This window comes from Moschus berezovskii, chromosome 1 (genome assembly GCF_049115385.1).
Source record: "Moschus berezovskii isolate FMDL1 chromosome 1, NW_MosBer_1.0, whole genome shotgun sequence".
Taxonomy (NCBI): domain Eukaryota; kingdom Metazoa; phylum Chordata; class Mammalia; order Artiodactyla; family Moschidae; genus Moschus; species Moschus berezovskii.
In genome coordinates this window covers 94,674,503-94,693,198 of record NC_142460.1, presented here as the reverse complement: position 1 = coordinate 94,693,198, position 18,696 = coordinate 94,674,503, and the positions used below count along the sequence as shown (strand labels likewise).

Here is an 18,696-nt window from a genome sequence, read left to right as displayed (position 1 = left end):
TTCCACCCCCCGACTCCTGAACCCAGAAATCCTGGCTCTGTGAGAAACAGTACCATATATTTTGGATACTGATTTAGAGAATACACAGCCTGCTGGAGGACACTGCGCCAACCTCATGAGATACTGCCACCTGGCTGGTGCTATGGCTAAGTCTTCAGAAGGCCATCCCACATTCTATCAAGCCAGCAGATGCAGAATGATGGGGAGCATGGTAAGGCTAATGAAATCCATGAGCAGAGGGCCACTGCTGTACTTCATGAGCTATAAAGTAAGCATCCTGATCAGAAGCAGTGTGGTGTGGGGTAATGAGACGGTGAATAAATTATTCTGTACATCCCCATATGGTCGTTTGGGCAGAAGCATTGTGTATCGGGAAGGCAAATCCATGTCTCGATTAAGTGGCTATGGAATAAGAACAAAGTGCTGGCCTTTCCATGACGGAAACAGTCCAGTGTAATCAATTTGTCACCAAGTAGCTCTCTGATCTCTCCAGAATCATAGCGGGATCTCAGCATTGGTCTCTGCTGCCGACAGTTTGGGCACTCAGCAGTGGTCATAGCCAGGGCAGTATCGGTGAGGAGAAGTTGAGCCCGTGCATAATCTCCATCCCTGCCACCATTCCCACTTTGTTTATGAGCCTGATAGGCAATGACAGGACTGATTGAAGAAAGAAGTTGACTGACAGCCACAGAATATGTTACCCCATCCATTTGATTCTTTACTGTCTGAGCCCTGGGGCTTCCATCCAACTCTCACCTCTGCAGAGGTTACCCTTTGATGAGCATTCACATGGATTACAAATGTCTTCACAGCTTTTGCCCATTCAGAGATGGCTATACACTGACCTCTTGCTGGGACCTCCTTGTCCCTACCTTTCCAACAGTGTTCTTTTCAGGTTCTTGCCCATTCAGCCCAACCACTGCCACAGCTTGTAGATCCGCATGGACCCTTGCCTATGGATAAGCATAGGAATTCTACACTAAGTGAACAGCAGTATATCTTAGACCACCAAAACAGAGTCATGATGAACCTTCACTCAATTCCTAGACTTGAGCCAGTTTACAGGTCAAGGAACTCTGGAATGAAGTGGAAGCCAGGCCCCTTGAGAAGGGCTCTGGTGCACTGCCAAAGTTTTACACTGTTAATCTTTCTCTCACTCTTCCCCTAAAAGACCATGATCTGCTAGCCAAATGTTGTAGTTCTCTGTGACTCAGACTGCTGCGATGACTGCCTTGGCCCCGTTGTCCATTATGGTAACCGCACCCATCTTCTGTGATGAAGTACTGTCACTTGGTACCTGCCACTCTGGGGATCCTATCATCCCCATTGCAGTAGTAGGGACACCAGTGTGGTGACTGTAGCTCCTGATGCAGTGTTTGACCTACGGAGAAAAGTGTCCACAGAGCTCTTCAAGGATCTGAGGCTCCTCTCAACCTAAAACACAGAGTTCAGAATCTTTGCTGAGAGGGATTTTACAAATCACCCCCATACCTTCCTGTCAGAAAACAACAGTGATGACTTATTATTCCATTATTTTTGTGGGTCCGGAATTCAGACAGGACACAGCAGAGACAACTTATCTCTGTTGTCTGGGGTCTTTGCTGAAGACTCAAATGCTGAGACGGAGAAGGCAGTGGCAAGCCACTCCAGTACTCTTGCCTAGAAAATCCCATGGATGGAGGAGCCTGGTAGGCTGCAGTCCGTGGGGTCGCTAAGGGTCGGACACGACTGAGCGACTTCACTTTCACTTTTCACTTTCACACATTGGAGAAGGAAATGGCAACCCACTCCAGTGTTCTTGCCTGGAGAATCCCAGGGACGGGGGAGCCTGGTGGGCTTCCGTCTATGGGGTCACACAGAGTCGGACACGACTGAAGTGACTTAGCAGCAGCAGCAGTAGCAAATGCTGAGAAGCTGGAATCATCTGAAGGCTTAACTGGAACTAAAGAATCTGCTTCCAGGCATTGTTCATTCAAGAGCCTGGCAAGCTCTTGCTGGAGGTTTGTTCCTCTCAGCTTGGTTTTTCCATGGTGTTGCCTGAAGTTCCTTAATGACGTGGCAGTTGGCTTCTCCAAGTGAGCAAGTCAAGGGCCCAAATTGGAAGCTGAAATTTTTATTAATAGTCTTGTTTGGGAAACCCCAGGGCTCAGACGGTAAAGAATCCACCTGCAATGCCGGAGACCCGCATTCAATCCCTGGGTCAGGAAGATCCCCTGGAGAAGGGAATGGCTATCCACTCCAGTACTCTTGCCTGGAGAATCCCATGGAGAGAGGATCCAGGTGGGCTACAGTCCATGGTATCACAAAGAATTGGATACAACTGAACGACTAACACTTCACTTTGGGAAGCCCCACACCATCAGGTCTGCAATATCTTATTGGTCTCGTGGACCAGCCCTCTTCATTATGTGAGGGGACTACACAGTTGTGAATACTAAGAGATGAAGATATGAGGGATCACCTGGGAGGGTGGCTACCACACCTGGCTTGGTGAGGGCAGGTAAAGCCAGATAGGAGCAGTGCTGACAGAAAGCTAACGGGCAGGTAACTGAGAAAGACACGTCACTGTGTTGGCTACTGTAGCCCAGGGCTTTGTGGATGGTGTTCTGGGTCTATCCGATTTCCCATCAGCCCAAATAACCTTCCAAAGGTAAAGAGTTTAAAGTTTCCCAAAAGGGAAGCATCAGCTGCAAACATCAAAGCCAAGGAACACAAAGCCGCTTTGTTGGCTCCATGTCTGTGTTGCCCAGTTTCCCGATGCACATTGTCTTCAGCTGCTAATGGATTTAGAGCCAAGTGGGAAGGGGTAGGGAAACAACAGCAGGGCTTCAAAAATGATTCTCCACTGAGCAAAGCTAAAAAGAAATCTCATGGCATACCGGAGTTGGATGACAACGGTCTTCTCACTCTTGGTCAACAGAACGCCATATCTGTATGTGTGGTGACGGGCGGGCAGCACCCTGTAGGAACCAGCAGAGTTTCCACTTCAGCACAGCATGATTTCACACTGGAGCACCTCAGCAGTTGTTCTACTGACCACAGGAAAATTGAAAGTTTAACATTTTTCCTTCTCATCACCTCGCCAGCCCCTGATGGGCGTTTTCCTGTCATTTTATCTTTCCGGATGGAATGATGCAGAGGGAACCTCTAGGGACAGCTGAGAGAGCTCGTGCCTGAACACAAGAGTGGGGAAAACCAGTGGACAAGATGTGAAAGGGCTTGATAAACATGTGAAAGACATCGAGGTGCCAAAACACAGCCGCATAGCTGAGCTGCCAGCTTCCCTGAAGCTGAAGCCCTAGCGAAGACTGGGGCATCCTTTCTCTTCTTGCTGGGACTTGAGAGGGTGGGAGTCCCTCAGGCAGGAGTGCTTCTGTTCTCCATGGAGCTGCCCAGCTAAGACCTGCTGCTTCTCAACAGCCAGGTCATGATGAAAAGGAAGAGATTTTCCTCTAGGACAGCAAGAGCTTCTGTTTCCAGGATGCAGCCCCTGCTGTTACTATGCTGTGTGACCAGGGCAAGTCTCAACTTTTCCACCTGTAGTTTTGTCATCTGTGGGTAGTAACAAACCGCTTCTCTGGGGTTTGGATCACTTTGTTTATCAAGTGTAGGAGGAATGAGGAAATACTCACTGAACTCCAAAACACAGTTCGGTGAAAGCCTTACGGGGGCGGGGAGAACTTTGCTTTCTCTCCAATAATCCCCCTGGCTTCTTCCAGTGGTGTGTGGCAGTAATACAGGGCCACTGACTTGGAGGCTGGATGCCTGAACACCTGTGTGTTCACAAACCTGTATACTCTGCCTTGCTGTGTACCTGGAACACATGGCCCCCCAGGGGGGCTCTGTGTAGTACTGCCCACTCTGGCTTCCATAGCCTTGAGTCTAAAGTTGGAACGCCACCTGGTGCAATGCACTGTGGAAAGTGGACCAGATGGATACGAGAACTCAGGTTCTTGCCCAGCTCTTCCCGGCAGCTCAGAAATTAACACATCCTATTTCTTTACTGTCACCCGAGAGAACTTGTGGAAAAAAAAAATACCACTTCACTGTGTCACCAAACCAATTGATTAAGAATCTGAGGATGAGGCCCTGTTTAGATTTTTTGTTTTTTAAAAAACACTCCACAGGCGATTCCAATGTGTTTTGAAGGCTGAGGCATTTAACTCCTCATGATTTACAGCTCTGAGAGGAGAGAAGCTCAGGTCCAGTGCTGACCCAGACACCCTGTTAGTTGGCAGCAGAGTCAGGACTGGACCTCAAAGCTTGGAACCCCTAATCCTTGAAAAGTACCTAGAAGTGATTTACAAAAATTGCTACCTTCTCCATGTATCCTGGAGAAGGCAATGGCAACCCACTCCAGTACTCTTGCCTAGAAAATCCCATGGACAAAGAAGCCTGATAGGCTGCAGTCCATGGGGTCGCTAAGAGTTGGACATGACTGAGCGACTTCACTTTCACTTTCCCATGTATAGAAAGTCTTGGGTTTCCTCAATAAAAACCATCCCCAATTCTAAAAATATGCATGGAGGCGCATCCCTACCCACATGGGAGGGCAGTTGGGCCCTGCATTGAGAGTGACCAACAGTCACCTTCCCCTGGATGGACTCACTAATCACAGGTGCTGCTACCAAGCTGGACAGAGGACCCCTCACTCCGAACTAGATACAGCTTTGCCAAAATGTTGAGGGACAACTGATGGGAAGTAGCCACAGAAAGTCACATCTACCAAGAAACTGTTCCCACTTTCACTCACATATCTTCTGAACGTTTTACCAAAACAAACTTGGGTCCACTTGCCCACCGTGCAGCAAAGCCAATTTATTGACATGGGGTTGTGGTGAAGGAACATACAACATTTATTTACAGGGCCCCAAGCAAGGAGCATGGGTGGCTCAGGCTCAAAAGACCCAAAATCTTTATTTTATTTTACCTGTATTTTATGGAAGTGTTTTTTACTCCTTGCTTTTTATTTTTTGACACACCATGCAGCATCTAGAATATCCCAACCAGGTATTGAACCCATGCTCCCTGCAGAGGAAGTAAGGGGTCTTATCCACTGGACCACCAGGGAAGTCTGGGGAGGGTTTCTAAAGACAGCATTTGGGCTGAGGGATACAGGGGCCATGACTTGTTCTGATTGGTTGGTGGTGACAGTGTGGCTTGGGGAATCTTACTCATCAGTCTTCTGGTTCCAACCAGTCTGGGGTCTATATGCTCAGCTTGTAGTCTACCATCCTTCGTCTGACAGGGTTGGGGCCGTTAGAGCCTGTAGAACAGCTCAGAGATACACATCAGATTGTTCTGTTGTCCCTTGAGGAAGAGCTCAGACTCGGTTTTCTGAAGGAACAGTTGTCTTTCCTTTTCTCATTTGACTCCTTTTCCTTTGTTCCCGCATTCCGCTACCCTAATTACTAACTGCTTGTGTCTGCTCTTCTGAATTCAGGGAAAGCCTAGGAGACTGAAGCCTTTTGCCACAGACAAGAAACAGGGGAAGTGGAGGGGCTTTTGTACCTAGAGGGGCCCTGAAGGGTTCTGCTTGGTTTCAAGAGGGATGCCAGTTGGTTGTTTCCCTGCCTGGGCCCATGTGGCTGAGGCCGTTCTCTTTCCCAGCAGACCAGAAGGTTCCATCAAGTCCAATAGTGGTCTGTAAAGTTCAGAGCAAGGGAGAAAGTCTGGAAAGCAATCTAAGGGCTGTCTTCTCTCCTGGTAATTGACACCTAGAAGGGCTACCCTCCCTCTAGCCCAAAGTCTCCCATACTCCCATGGCCTTGAGACTTTACCTGGTACCCTCCTCTCTTTCAGGAAATGAACTGAGTAAGCATTGCTCTCCTACTCCATCTTTCCCTAGCTAAGAGACCTGGGATCCTGTCACAATGAAAGGACTTTCTGGACCTCTAGTCATCAGTCTGGATATGGGTATTAAGAGTTTCAAATACTTGCCACAAGACCTTGGGTCGATCCTTTGATTCTTCTGAGCTTTTGGCCCCTCAACTTTGGAACAGGAATCTAGAAAACAAACCTTGTTCACCTCTCAGAGTTGTGACAGAGATCAACCCCATTAATGTTATGGGAAAGACCTTTGTTAACTGTAAAGACTGTTTGAATGAGGACTTTTATAATTAGGGAATTAAGGCTTGGATGGGCATACAAATACTCAAAAGGACTGATTTTTCAATGAATTAGCCCAAATCATTTTTGAGTTGGGAAAAGGCTTCAAGGGGTCCTTACCTAAGGGGTCTATTGTGGAGCGTCTCTGCATTTATGGGCTCCCTGAGGGTATCCAGCAGGTGTCTTCCCCGTTACAGAGGGAGATCTCAGCACAGACCCTGTCCTTTCCTGAGTGGCAGAAGCTGTCCCAGAGCCAACACCTCTGTAAGGAAGGCTACAGGCACCTCTATTGTTGAAATCAGCTTCATGACAAGAATTTGTTTACTGGCTACTGCTGCTGCTAAGTCGCTTCAGTCGTGTCCGACTCTGTGTGACCCTATAAACAGCGGCCAACAGGCCCCACTGTCCCTGGGATTCTCCAGGCAAGAACACTGGAGTGGGTTGCCATTCCTTCTCCAATGCATGAAAGTGAAAAGTGAAAGTGAAGTCGTTCAGTCGTGTCCGACTCGCCGCGACCCCATGGACTGCAGCCTACCAGGTTCCTCTGTCCAAGAGTACTGGAGTACTGGAGTGGGTTTATTTACTGGCAGATGCCAGTAAATGTTGGTTAAGTGAATTGATTCCAACAGAAAGTAATGCCCCATGCTAATGCTATACTTTTTTAAGATCTGCAGCTTTTCAGGGCAGAAGTGATGGAAACTACTGAAGATCAAATTAATTGGGGGGGGGGGGGAAGAAATTACCAAATGAATCTCTCCAGTTATAATACAGATTGTCTATTGTAGCTAAGGACTAAGTATTACAGGTATGTATTATACATAGACAAAAAAAGAGATAAGAGCACAATTCAATTTCATAAAGCTTTACTAATGACTGTTATTAATATGGGCCCCAAACCAGACTGGGCATTGCAGGAGGCAGAAAGAAATCACTCATAGTGTTATAACTGGGTGAAGGATTGAATGATGATGAGGGGGGAAGTGTCAGGAAGAATTTAAGGAAGAGGTGGCATTTGATGGGGGCAAAAAAGGGGGACTGGGGGGATAATCCAAGCAGGGAATCATGTGGTAAATGAAACTCTGGGCACATTATGATTAAGTCACAACAGTTACTGCATTTGCTATGTAGGCACTGTGTGCAGTGTTTTATATACACTATCTTATTTTTTCTTCATGGTAACTCTATGAGGTAGGTGTTTTTTAAATATTTGCTTATTTGGCTTCAGGGGACTTCCCAAGTGGTTCAGTGGTAAAGAATTCACCTGCCAATGCAGGAGCTGCAGGAGACATGGGTTTGATCCCTGCGTGGGAAAGATCCCCTGGAAGAGGACATAGCAACCCACTCCAGTATGCTTACCTGGGAAATCCCACAGACAGAGGAGCCTGGAGCACTAAAGTCCATGGGGTTGCAAAGAGTCAGACACGACTGAAGTGACTAAGCGCACATACACACACACTTACCGGGTGTTAGTTGCGGCACTTGAGATCTTTGATCTTTTGTTGCAGCATGTGGAATCTTAGCATGTGAACTATTAGTTTCGGAATGTGGAATTTACTTTCCTGAGCAGGGATCAAACCCAGGCTCCCTACTTTGGGAGCATGGGGTATTAGACACTGGGCCACCAGCAAGTTCCTGAGGTAAGTATTTTTATTCCCATTCTACACATGAAGAAACTGGAGACCAGATGGTCACAAAATGGCAGGAATAATGACACCCCCATCTCCCAAGTCTTTGCTCTTATGTAGTCCAGCATGGATGGAATTAGCTGCTCATAGGATGACACACGGGGGATCCTGGTGGGCTGCCATCTAAGGGGTCGCACAGAGTCAGACACAACTGAAGCGACTTAGCAGCAGCAGCAGGATGACACAATGGGAGAGAAAAGATAGAATGAAGACAAACCATAGAACATCTTGTTTATGGATTCTGAGGCGTTTTATTTAACAGAGATGGAGGGGCACGGAGGTTTCCAGGAAGGGGAGGAACATGACTAGAAATGTGCTTTGAAAGAGAGGACGTATGTATTTGTAGAACTGAATCACTTTGCTGTACACCTGAAACAAACACAACATTGTTAAGCAACTACACTTCAATAAAAGTTAAAGAATAAAAAAAGAAATGTGCATCAAGGTCACTCCTGTGGCCAGCGGGAGGGTAGACAGGAGATCAGCTAGGAGGCCGCAACCACGACCCAGTCTTGGAAGAAGAATGACGGCTTGCCCCCAAGCTCTGCTGACTAGAAAGTGTGGCTCCAGGACCAGTAGCCTCCGCATCACCTAGAGCTTTTCAACAACGCAGACTCTTGAGTCCCACCCAGACCTAAGGAATTTGAATTTACATGCTAACTTGATACCCAGGTCATTCTAATGCCCATGGAAATTTGACCACCACTGCCACAAAGAACTGGAGTTCTGCCTGCGGGTGGAGTAGGAGAGGAGGGAATGCTCTGCCAAGAAAGATATGCCATTTGGGGACAGCAGATCCCTCTGAGAGTCAGAGGAAAGTCAAGGGTCCTTGTCCCAGGAAAAAGGGTCCATGATGACCAACATTCACCTGCAACTTTAGGGCTTTCACAGAGCCCTGAAGAGCCTGAAGACCACTGGCTGGGTCTGTAAGGAATCCCCAAGTCTTAATTCATGAATAATTTAGTAGAGGAAGAGTAGCAAGGAGTTTATAATTTTAAAAAATATCCAAGTCTGAAGCCACGGGCTGCCATTCTAGAGACTTCTTCAGAGCCTGGACAAGGCTTCGGTCATGGTGGCCAGGGCCAGGTCTCAGTTTCCATCCCACCCACCCCCCTTGCATTGTTCTCCAAATTCCCTGGTGACCTAAGCAGACACCCTGGAGCAGGCAACAAGGAGCAGCTTCCTCGAGCTGAACCAGGCCTGCCTGCCTGTCTGCCTGCTTTTCTTTAGTCCCAGAAAAAGCCAAAATTAGCCTCACTTTTGTTTCTTTTCTCAGGAGCCTCTACATTGTATCTCAGGAAAGGATTATTGTGCTCTGGGGACCCTATCTTATCGTGGGGGAGGTGATGAGTGAAAGGAAAATGGTCTTTGACAAATTGGTTGAATTCGGGTAATCACATGACTTTCCAGTAATTGCCCACCACTGCTTCAGTGAGGCTATTGTTTCAGCTCCCAAATATTTAGCCAAGTAGGAGGCTGGGGAGGGCTGGGGAGCCATCAGAGAGGTTTGAGAGCTTGATAATGTGGGGAAAGGACTTTTTTGGGGAGATCCTCTGGTATTTTGATGGAAATAGTGATACCCAGGAAGCTCTGGCCCTCCTGACTTCTTTATCACTGAATTCTTTGGGGTTAAGGTGACACTTTGGGATCACTTACAGAATTTGGAGAGAGAGGGAAAGATTCCTTTGGAGGGGTGGAATCCAGAGGCCATGAGCATGTGAGCCTCGTTTGATTGGGCAATCACTTACCTCACAGCTGGACAGGCTGCCTCCCTGACGCCTCTGGAGCAATTTTACTTCTCACAATGAGCACTGCTCAGAAAAACAAAACCAGGCACAGTGAGCCAGGGGGCAAAAGTGACTTGAACTGTCAGAGCTTAAGTTTTTGCAGGAAAAATTCAAGGCACAACCAGGCATTTGGCCTTAGACAACTTTTCAAAAATTCCTGCATCTCCGGGGAGACAGAGAACTCCCGTTGACCTCAGTCAGACTTGCTCAGCTTGACATCACGGGACGTTTGGGAGATGAGGCCAGTGGCGGCAGCAGCACGTCGTGTTATCGACGGGGAACACTTTTCCCCTGGGCTCATGCGGTCATCTGTCTGATATGCTTGTGGGTGGAGGTGGGCAGAAGGGAAGGGTGTGTCCAGTCACCGGCGACAGAAAAGAGCCATGAGGTCATCGGAGTCCGAGGCTTTCCTCACTGACCAGTGGCAGCAATTGTCTTTCCAGCTTGCGTTCCCAGGGGTTCACCTCCGCTCCCACGGAGGGTTCTGATACTGGGATTCCTACTTTGGACATATATTTTCTTTGATCTGAAAATATGCCCAGATAGCCAGATAGGGGCTATATTATTTGGCAAGAGATTTGAGTTTTAACGCTGAGAAGTGCACAGGTGACAAGTCCTTCCTGTCTCAGCCTTCCTGAGAAGCCCCCTTGCCTCGCAGAAGCCCCTGCTTAGGCACCACTGTGTGGGCAGCCCTCTCCCCTCTTTGCCCACACCCTCCCCACAGATCCCTTCCTTGGCATCTCATGAGGATTTGAGATTCCTCCCCCCTCTCCCACCCCCAGATCTCCTGAATTTTAAAACTTGAGGATCTGTGTAATGGGCAGGCCCTGGGGATTCTGCTGCATTGAGTTTGGGAATCATTCAGCCAGCTGATCTCGGGGACAAATTTAGCTCTGGCATTCTTGGATTGAAATGTTCTGTGGGATGGCAGGCTCCAGGGAGTAAGCCCCCAGCCTCCCACTGGCACAGGTGCATTCTAATAATCATTAGCTCTCTGTCTTCTTACTTTGCTGTTGCTAAGTCGCTTCAGTCGTGTCCGACTCTGTGCAACCCCACAGACGGCAGCCCACCAGGCTCCCCCGTCCCTGGGATTCTCCAGGCAAGAACACTGGAGTGGGTTGCCATTTCCTTCTCCAACGCATGAAAGGGAAAAGGGAAAGTGAAGTCGCTCAGTCGTGTCCGACTCTTAGCGACCCCATGGACTGCAGCCCACCAGGCTCCTCTGTCCATAGGATTTTCCAGGCAAGAGAACTGGAGTGGGGTGCCACTGCCGTCTCCAGTCTTCTTAGTGATTCTTAACCCTGATGGCATATCAGAATCATGTGTGGAGTTTTAAAACAACTACATATGATTTCTAAGCAGAGGGTAGATGTGTGTGTGGGGATTCTCCTCTCTTCTCTAAAAAGCATAAAAAGGGCTTTAGAAACCCCAGCAGTGGTTTCATCAGAAGGTTATGTGTTCGCACCTGCTAATCTCTTCAGGAATCTCCCTAATGAGGACCAGTCATTTGGGGCTACAGAGGACAGACAGCCTTCTGAGCAAAGAGGGGCATGGGAACCCCATGACTTGCCCAAATGACTTCTTTTAAAAGAGTAGCCTTCTTAGGGAGAGGGATGTGCTCAGATGCTTTAGGTTCCAAGACAGTCAAAGAAGCCTCGAACCCTCGGGTAGATGGTTGCAGGGAAGGAGGTAGGGCAATTCTGGCTCTGCCAGCTGGTGGGGCTGGAACCAGGTCTGACTCAGCATTGTGGAGTCAGCTGGTGTCCTGAGAGGAGGCTGTGGAGGCGAACTGCTGTATTAGGAGAGCGCAGTTAGCAAGGCGGGTGGGGGAGGGCAGTGGTTCCTTCTCCGAGGGCTAGGGCTGGGCCTGAAAAGCTGCCGGGAGCTCGCAGGCGCCAGCTGAAGAGGCGGCAGGACCAGTGTCCCAACAGTGACATCATGAGGCAGCTAGCAGCCACAGCCCAAGTCGTGATACATGCGAATATCTCTTTGGTGTGGTTAGACCAGCACTGATCTAAGTGCCAAGCCCTTATTCATTCCTTTAATAACAGCTCTGTGAGGGAGTTATTATCACCCTTTTGTAACGAAAGGGAAATTGAGGCACGGAGGTTGTATGACAGTAGCCAGCAGGCTGTGAACCGGGCAGTCTGGCTCCAGAGCCCGCATCCCTATCTGCCAGACGGGCCTCGCCGCCTCCATAGCATTAGCCACTGTTTGCTGAGTGCTTACGGCATGCTGTTACGATCTCTGTGCTCACCACTATCTTATGAGGCAGGAGCTGGTTTTATTCCCATTTCACAGAAGATTTATTAATGGACTGCTCATCATTATTCTCTCCCATTCTGGGAATGAAGGCCAGACTAATCCCACCGAATCTCACCACGGTGCCTCTGTTTTTTGGAACTTCTGAGCCTTTAGGATTCTGAGCAAACTGCAGTTAAGTGAGACTCTTGACTAGGGGATCCTAGGCCTCCTGCAAGAAAACAAGTGCAGTCTTCAGAGGGGAACTGGAAAAACAAAAGTGAGACAATATTTCTATCTCCAAGAAGATCACACCGATTTCAGGAGTCCTGCGCCAGATGTACTGAATGAGAGTAGATGAAGGGTGGGGCCAGGAAATGTGAATTGAAAACAAAACCGAAAACAAACCATAGGTGATGCTGGTGTGTAGTCTGGGCTGAGAATTACTGCCTTTATTTCACAGTAGTATTTTACACCCTCAGCGACCCAGCAGCAGTGTTTCCAGGAACTGTTTCTAGTTTCCAAACCCTCCTGCTTAGAAGGAAGCTACGAGTGGGAGCTGACTAGAGGGAAGGAGCTGGCTAAAGACGGGGCAGAGAAGCCAAGCCCAGGAGGCCCAACGCTTACAGCCACGTGCTCTGTGTCCATGCCCTCTGCTGTCCTTCTGTACTTGGAAACCAGTCTGTTGAAAGACAGTCTCAAATGTCTTATTCTTGGTGAACACTTCTCCTGTCCAGCTGGCCCTCTCGGCCTTGTCCCCACAAAGGCTTACACCCTGGGAGCCCCAGCACAACCCTCCTTCTGTGTTCTCCCTGCACCAGGCAAGACACGCTAGCAGGACTGGGTAATTTTCACATGCTCCCTGGCCCAGCAGGGTGTCTGAGACATAGTCCTCTCTCAGAAGGGCTAGCTGACGAGCAGAAGAGAAAGGAGGAAGGGACGGGTGACGCAAGGATGATGACAGAGGGATGGGGAAGCCAGAAAGGGCCGAGTGCTGAGCAAGGGTGGAGGATGGCCAGTGAAATTGTATGTAGTGCTGACCCCTTGAGCATTTGTGACCTCTGTTTGGACCCATGCAATTTGCCAGTCCAGGCTGTCTCCTGGCCACCCAGGAACTGCGGGCAGAAGACCGAGAGAGGTGGGAAAAATTTTATGACTTCATCAAGAAGCATGACTTACTTGTGTGGATGCTTCTACTAACCCTAGGAGATAACTAGGGTAGATGTTAATAACCTAAGTTTATATATGAGGAAATGAAGGATCAGGAAACTAAAAAACAGGGATTTCCCTGAAGGTCCACTGGTTAGGATTTTGCACTTTCAATGCAGGAGACCAGAGTTCGATCCCTGGCTGGGGAGCTGGGATCCTGCATGCCACATGGCGCAACAACAAAAAAAGTAAAAGAAAGTTAATTAATATGTTCAAGGTCACATGACCAATAAGCAGAGGATGGGATAATTCAAATTCCTTGCTAGTCAAACGTAGCTTAGATTCTTAAAGTTGGAAGAGCCCTGGAATATCATTTGATCCATCTCTAGGCAGTAATGCCCCTTCCCCAAAACACTTCAGAGAAGGGGTGATGGAGCTGTGTGGGATAACTTTAGTACCAGGGAACTCCTTGCCTCCACTGCAGCTGGGACAGAACCAAAGGCAAGTTCTTCCTTGCTCAGTCCTCTCCTCCTGAAGATCAGCCAAAGGCATGGCTCCCTTTCCACTCTGTCCACTCTGCTCTACTGCCCCTGAGATGCCAAGACTGACGTCCAGGACTGAGTGGAGGCCCTCCTGTGTGGCACTCTGACAGAGGGCCACCCATGCTCACTCAGCTAGGACCGCAACTCAGCTGGAACAATGTGGATGAGTCACGGCTTGCCTATGGGGATCTATTTCCCAGTTATGGTATATCAAAGGGGCAACATTCTCAGCCACTCTCTGCCTGTTCAGGAGAAGTTAGAGCATCTCACAGCATCTCCATCCTGCCTTCTCAGAAGTTTGAAAGGTTTTACTCATACAACCTCATAAGAAATGTACTCAAGGGTGGGAGGGAGGCTCAGGAGGGAGGGGATATATGAATATGACTGATTCACATTGTTGTATGGCGGAAACCAGCACAACATTGTAATCATCTTCTAATTGAAGATAAAATTTTAAAAAATGTACTCAGCATCTAAAAGACATCCAGGTGAGTCTGGCCTGAAGAGGAGGGAAAGCTACAAAAGAAATTGCTTCATGCTTAGGCAGTCATGATGATGACTGACAGTTCAATGGCCTTTGGGAGTTGAAAAACTCTTTCATGGTTTGTTTTCAGGTTTTGCAACATATCAGTAAGGCAGATGGGAGTAAAGGAAATATTTTTGTGCCTGTGTGTGCAAACAAGAATAAGAATCGGTCCCGAGCTGGTGAGTGGTGGAATCAGGACTTGCCCCCAGGCCTTTTAGGTCTGAGGTCACTGACTTTGCCCCTCGTGCGTGCGGCAGGCCAGAGCAAGCCCTTGAGGGACCACCCAGGTGCTGAAAGCACCAGGCTCACGCGTGCTGCCGCTCGGGCTCAGTGCCAGCCACTCCCACTGGGACTGGTGGCAGCACTTCTGAGTCTGGCGCTTTATTGCATACTATCTTATCTCAATAGGAAAAGGCAATTCAGGGGAAGAATTTCCTTGTCACTGTGCTCCCGGCTTTCCATTGTTCAGCTTTCTCAGCCCTGGTTCATCCCCTGGGTCTGACAATTACTCATATCCATGGAGGTGCCTTATCAGGGCTGTCTAAGATACAGGGCCTATTTTTCTCTCAGTACCAGATAAACTGGAATCTGTTCACCCTTTATGGCCTGATATCATCCCACAATCTGACAGCTCAGAAGCCAGCTGCACAGGGAAGCTGCTTGAACAGCAGTCCCTAGTAATCCAGCAGTTTCCTTCACAAAGCCCTAGAATTTCAGGGTCCTCTACAGGCAAGGGTGATGGAGAGCCACCTCTTGGTGAAGCTGACTGTGACAGTCTTCACTCCTGTTTTTCTGCCCTCAAATTTTACTCTGAAAAACTTCCAACCTACAGAAAAGTTGCAAGAATGATATGACGCACATGCTTATACTGTTCACCTGGATTCATAAGTTGACTCCATCTCCTCACGTTTGTTTTACCTTTCATATATAGCTGAACAATACATACTTTTTCTTGTCTGACCATTTCAAAGTGGCCAAATCATGATGCTTCTCTCCTAAATAGCTGGCATGTCTATCTGAAGAATAGGGGGTTCTCCTCCACAACCATAATACTATTATCACTCTCAAGAAAATGAAATAATAATGTTAGCTAGTATGCAGCACACGCTCCAATATCCTCGATCTTGGTAATGTGAACTTCATATTCTGGATAAGGTGATATCCTCACATCACCCCCACAGTAATACGCAGATTTCTACAGATTTGTACAGGAATCTGTTTCCATTTGTAATTAATAAAGTAATTAGCAGGGCATGATGAAATAAAATGTATCTTTTAAGACAGGACAATAAAACTTAAACATAAAATCCTCTCTCTGCATCCAGTTGCAACTCTTCCCTCTCCTTAATGTGCAGTGATTATCTGCAATACACATACACCAGAACTTCTCAATGATGGGGGTGCCTCTTAACGGTAAAGTTCACTTTTACTCTTGTTCCCAACACTAGTCATGTACATTCCTTGAAGATCAGCACTTTTTCCCAATTCTGTATTGGGTCGTGCTGACTTTAAGCCCACCTTGCGCAAGTTTACCTGGACCATGTAACGTTGGTGAACTTTATGTAAAACATTAGTATGTCATTTTGATGTATTTACTGTCCTTTGTCTTAAGAATGACTTCTAACAGAAAGAACAGCTCTCAGAGCTTTCTGAGAGTCTGTTTCCTGGGTAATAATCTTTAGTTTGGTTCAAATAAAATTCCCTTTTTTCCTTCTAAGGTTGATTGTTAACTGAATTTTCATACACAAGAGGTACTTTATGACCTTGTGAATATCTTCTCACGAGTTTTTAGCAATTATTGAGGTCCTTGCCTGTCAAATATTATTATGATGGATCACCTTGTTTTTAACTGCCCCCCTCAAAATGCTCAGGTATATGAAAAAGGTATAAAATACAGAAAAGTATAATGAAATATAATTTCTACATCCACACAGAGAGTGAGATGAAAATACATGCACAATACATTGTTACTTATAAGCTTCCCCTCTTCTACTGTTTATGTGAATGTTATTTGGGGGAGCATATAGGTATTTATAACTTTCTTCAGTTTATTTTGTATAATTATATGATAAACAATACTAATTTAAAAAGTTTATAATATTCTGTAACAACCTATGGGGAAAGAATCTGAAAAGGAATCTGAAAATAAATCTGATTTACTTTGTTGTACAACTGAAACTAACACAACATTGTAAGTCAACTATAAAAATAAATTTTTTTAAACGTTAATGAAGCACCAAAAAGTATTAAAAAGCATAACATTTACAAATATATCCATGACTTCTGTATATTAATATATATATATATATATTTTCATACGCCTCTTTTCTTATTCATACTAAAAAAAGTGAAAGTGTTAGTCGCTCAGTTGTGTCTGACTCTTTGCAACCCCATATACTGTGACCCATCAGGCTCCTCTGTCCATGGAATTCTCCAGGCAAGAATACTGGAGTGGGTTGCCATTCTCTTCTCCAGGGGATCTTCCTGACTCAGGGATCAAACCCACATCTCCTGCATTGCAGGTAGATTCTTTACCATCTGAGCCACCAGGGGGCTCATACTACAGAACTCTCCAAAAAAAAAAAAAATCTGTCCATTTAGTCTTCCCACCTTGCTTTTAAACAACTAGGCTTTCATATTTTCTCAGGGGCTCTCTCCTGTCTGTTTTCCCTGGTTTGAGAATCATTGCCATCTGGTCTCCCTTTATTGTTCTTTAGTCTTGAGGGATGTGGTCAGCAACGAGTTGGAACTACAGCAGCTGCTTGAGCCAAGGGGTTTCTCTTGGAACCAAAGGCTTATGCTGCAAACTTGAAAGGGAAGAGAATTTAGGGGGAAATATTTTTAAAATGGGGAATGTATTCAACTGCTTCTACAGTAAAGAAACCACTACTACAAGAATCCACATAATCCCCTTACTATAGAAAGTCTCATAAAAAGACTCTTTTGATATTGTCAGTAAACAATGTTTTAAAAATAATTGCTAATATTGGCACACTCTTGGATTCTCCTTTTGTTGCTTGATATTGTCTTCTGCAGATTTTTCTTTCCATGTTAGAACTCGGAATTCAAGTTGTGAGAATGAGCAAGTCCCTCAGGCACTGAACTAGGTGATTTCAAGGTAATTCAGATATGTTCCTCTGTGGTCTTCTAGGTCTAATACCGAAATTGCATTTGTTCATGAAAGCATAATGTTTAATCTTTCCAAACAAGTGGGGTTTTGAGGCTTTATCACTTTTGTGCCTATCCTAAATACATTTATGAAAACATCTCACACAAACAGAAAGGCTTTAAAAGTAATTTTCTTAGGGCAATATTCTCAAAGGATCACTTGAGGAGCTTGTTAAAGATTCCCAGACCCTGGGACTTCCCTGGTGGTCCAGTGGTTAAGACTCTGCACTTCCATGCAGGGGGCTCCATGCCTGGTAGAACTAAGATCCTGCATACGTCAGTGCTGCAAAAAAAAAAAAGAAAAAAAAGAACAAAAAACAAACCCCCAAAGATTTCCAGGCCCTGTCCAGATCTAGGAAATCACTGGGGTGGAGCCCAAGAGCCTATTATTTGAACAGATACCACACACACCAGAGCTTTCTTCTTCTTCTTCTTCTAAGTCACTTCAGTCGTGTCCGACTCTGTGTGACCCCATAGACGGAAGCCCACCAGGCTCCCCCGTCCCTGGGATTCTCCAGGCAAGAATACTGGAGTGGGTTGCCATTTCCTTCTCCAGAGCTTTAGGATATACATATTCCATAGTGCACTTGCTGGTCAGAAGGAAAGGCCTATGGGATAGCTCTCTCACACGTGGTCGGGCGGTCCTTGGGAAAGACAGTGGCAGCTGCAGTGTAGCAGAGCCCTTTTTCCGGTTGTGGGTTTAGAAAATCTCTGAGACTTGCACTGGTGATGCTCCAAGTACTAGGACACCTGCAGGAGAGATCAAAGGATGAAGGTCAAGGTCAAGTCCAGAGCAGAGGGGACTAGCTAGGATGCTCTGAGAGCAGATGCGACCTGTGGTGGGCAGGACTTAGAAGCTGGAAGCTAGATCAGGAAAAACAGCAAGAGGAAAGGGCCCTGGCACGAAGGATTCCACAGCAACAAGAAGGGTGTAAAGACAGTTTCAACAAACAGTTTTCAACACACGGTGGTGTCTCATTAGCTTGTACTTAATGGAAGTTAGAGATAATCTAGCCAAGAAAAGCAAAACAAAAACAGTATAATCTTGGAAATTTACGGCTGGAAAGCACGTTTGAAATCAAACCTAAAGGACAAAACTGCTAGAACAAAACAGTCTTAAAAAAAAAAAAAAAGTGGGTGAGTGGACCATTGCGGGCAGAAGGGAGGAGCAGGGCACTGATGTTTTCCTTACAAGCTTTTTGTTACAATCTGATTCTCCTTTTTAAAAACCGTGTACCTGCACTATTAAAAAAAAAACAACCACGTATTTTAAATATATTTAAAAGCAGAGTCTGCTCTGCAGTACACCCTAAAGGATGCTAAAGGATCTCAAATATTTTGAGAAGGGTCATCTCGTGATTATCCGCTTACAAAACAAGCGGTGTGAAATGCACCCCAGGGGCCGTCCTCAGCTGCTCCCCCGAGGCCCGGGCGCGCTGGCGGCGAGGCAGGAACGCGCACACAGCGGGGACTGAGGGGCCGGCGCAGGC

The 18,696-nt window shown here is 46.7% G+C and overlaps 1 protein-coding gene across 1 annotated transcript in view; it reads right to left on the bottom strand.

The window, feature by feature from the left end:
• Positions 1-17,817: 17,817 nt before the first annotated feature.
• TMEM44 (transmembrane protein 44) overlaps positions 17,818-18,696 on the bottom strand; it is a 49,442-nt gene continuing 48,563 nt past the window's right edge. Inside the window, exon 10 of the mRNA XM_055407528.2 lies at positions 17,818-17,956. Within this exon, the coding sequence (XP_055263503.2) occupies positions 17,948-17,956 (9 nt within the window). The 3' untranslated portion in view covers positions 17,818-17,947. The remainder of the gene's footprint in view (positions 17,957-18,696) is intronic.